This window comes from Ceratina calcarata, unplaced genomic scaffold, assembly GCF_001652005.2.
Source record: "Ceratina calcarata isolate Rehan_Ccalc_2016 unplaced genomic scaffold, ASM165200v1 scaffold592.2, whole genome shotgun sequence".
Lineage (NCBI taxonomy): Eukaryota > Metazoa > Arthropoda > Insecta > Hymenoptera > Apidae > Ceratina > Ceratina calcarata.
The window spans coordinates 20,080-21,071 of NW_017177153.1; the positions used below are offsets into that span (position 1 = coordinate 20,080).

The 992-nt window shown below is 38.6% G+C and overlaps 1 protein-coding gene across 1 annotated transcript in view; it reads left to right on the top strand.

Annotated features, from left to right (window-relative positions):
• The window catches only part of LOC108629917 (sodium channel protein para-like), a gene marked incomplete at its 3' end in the record, with an annotated part of 20,445 nt that extends 19,462 nt beyond the window's left edge, over positions 1-983 (top strand). The window contains exon 15 of the mRNA XM_026817671.1: positions 679-983. Coding sequence (XP_026673472.1) covers positions 679-983 — 305 coding nt within the window. The remainder of the gene's footprint in view (positions 1-678) is intronic.
• Between the last annotated feature and the right edge of the window lie 9 nt (positions 984-992).

A 992-nucleotide genomic window follows, 5' to 3' on the forward strand; every position in this document is an offset into this window, starting at 1 on the left:
GTCAACGAGAGATATAGTCTTTAGAATGAATCAGGATGCACGTTTTTTATACAAATCTAAAATCACGCATCCTACACGTCGACTCTTTTTTAGACAAATTACGAGACAAATAATTTTCATCAAATTCATCGTTAGAATCAGGGATGCAAGCAATTAGCGATTAAATCTTCAATTCAGTAGAACGTAGATAAATAATTAACGTATACTTAAAATCCGTAGTCTATTAATTAAAAAATATTTCGATCTTCGATTAAAATTTAATCGTTCATTAAAATCGTGCAAATTAAAGAAACTGCAACCCTGGTTAGAATACTAACCGCTTACAAATTAGAATTAGCGATGCATCGTTTTTTCTACTTATTTTATTTCTCGACGAGTGAAAATTAGATACAGCAAAATTATCCTGCAAGATATTCCCTTCCATAATGAAACGAATCTGCATGAGATTTACGGCACCCGACTCTATTTACAATTAGATTGCACCACCTAGACCGCACCTTGTCCCATCTCACCGCTCGACAAATCAGACGACTCTCGTTCAACTGTTATAAAAAAAAATATTTTAAAAAAAATGCGAAGATATCTTCGCATAGCATTGAGCAATGGTCGTCTACAGTAGAATATCGACGAACGTTATGGCAATGTTATATTAATGAAACGTATACACGTTCTCTGTAGGTCTGGTGCTCAGCGACATCATCGAAAAGTACTTCGTATCACCGACGTTGCTTCGCGTGGTAAGGGTGGCAAAAGTCGGTCGTGTACTTCGACTCGTGAAAGGTGCCAAGGGTATCCGAACGCTCCTGTTTGCCCTGGCGATGTCGTTACCGGCCCTGTTCAACATTTGCCTGTTACTGTTTTTGGTGATGTTCATCTTCGCGATATTCGGCATGTCGTTCTTTATGCACGTGAAAGACAAAAGCGGACTGGACGACGTGTACAATTTCAAGACGTTTGGCCAGTCGATGATACTGCTGTTTCAGGTGAATACT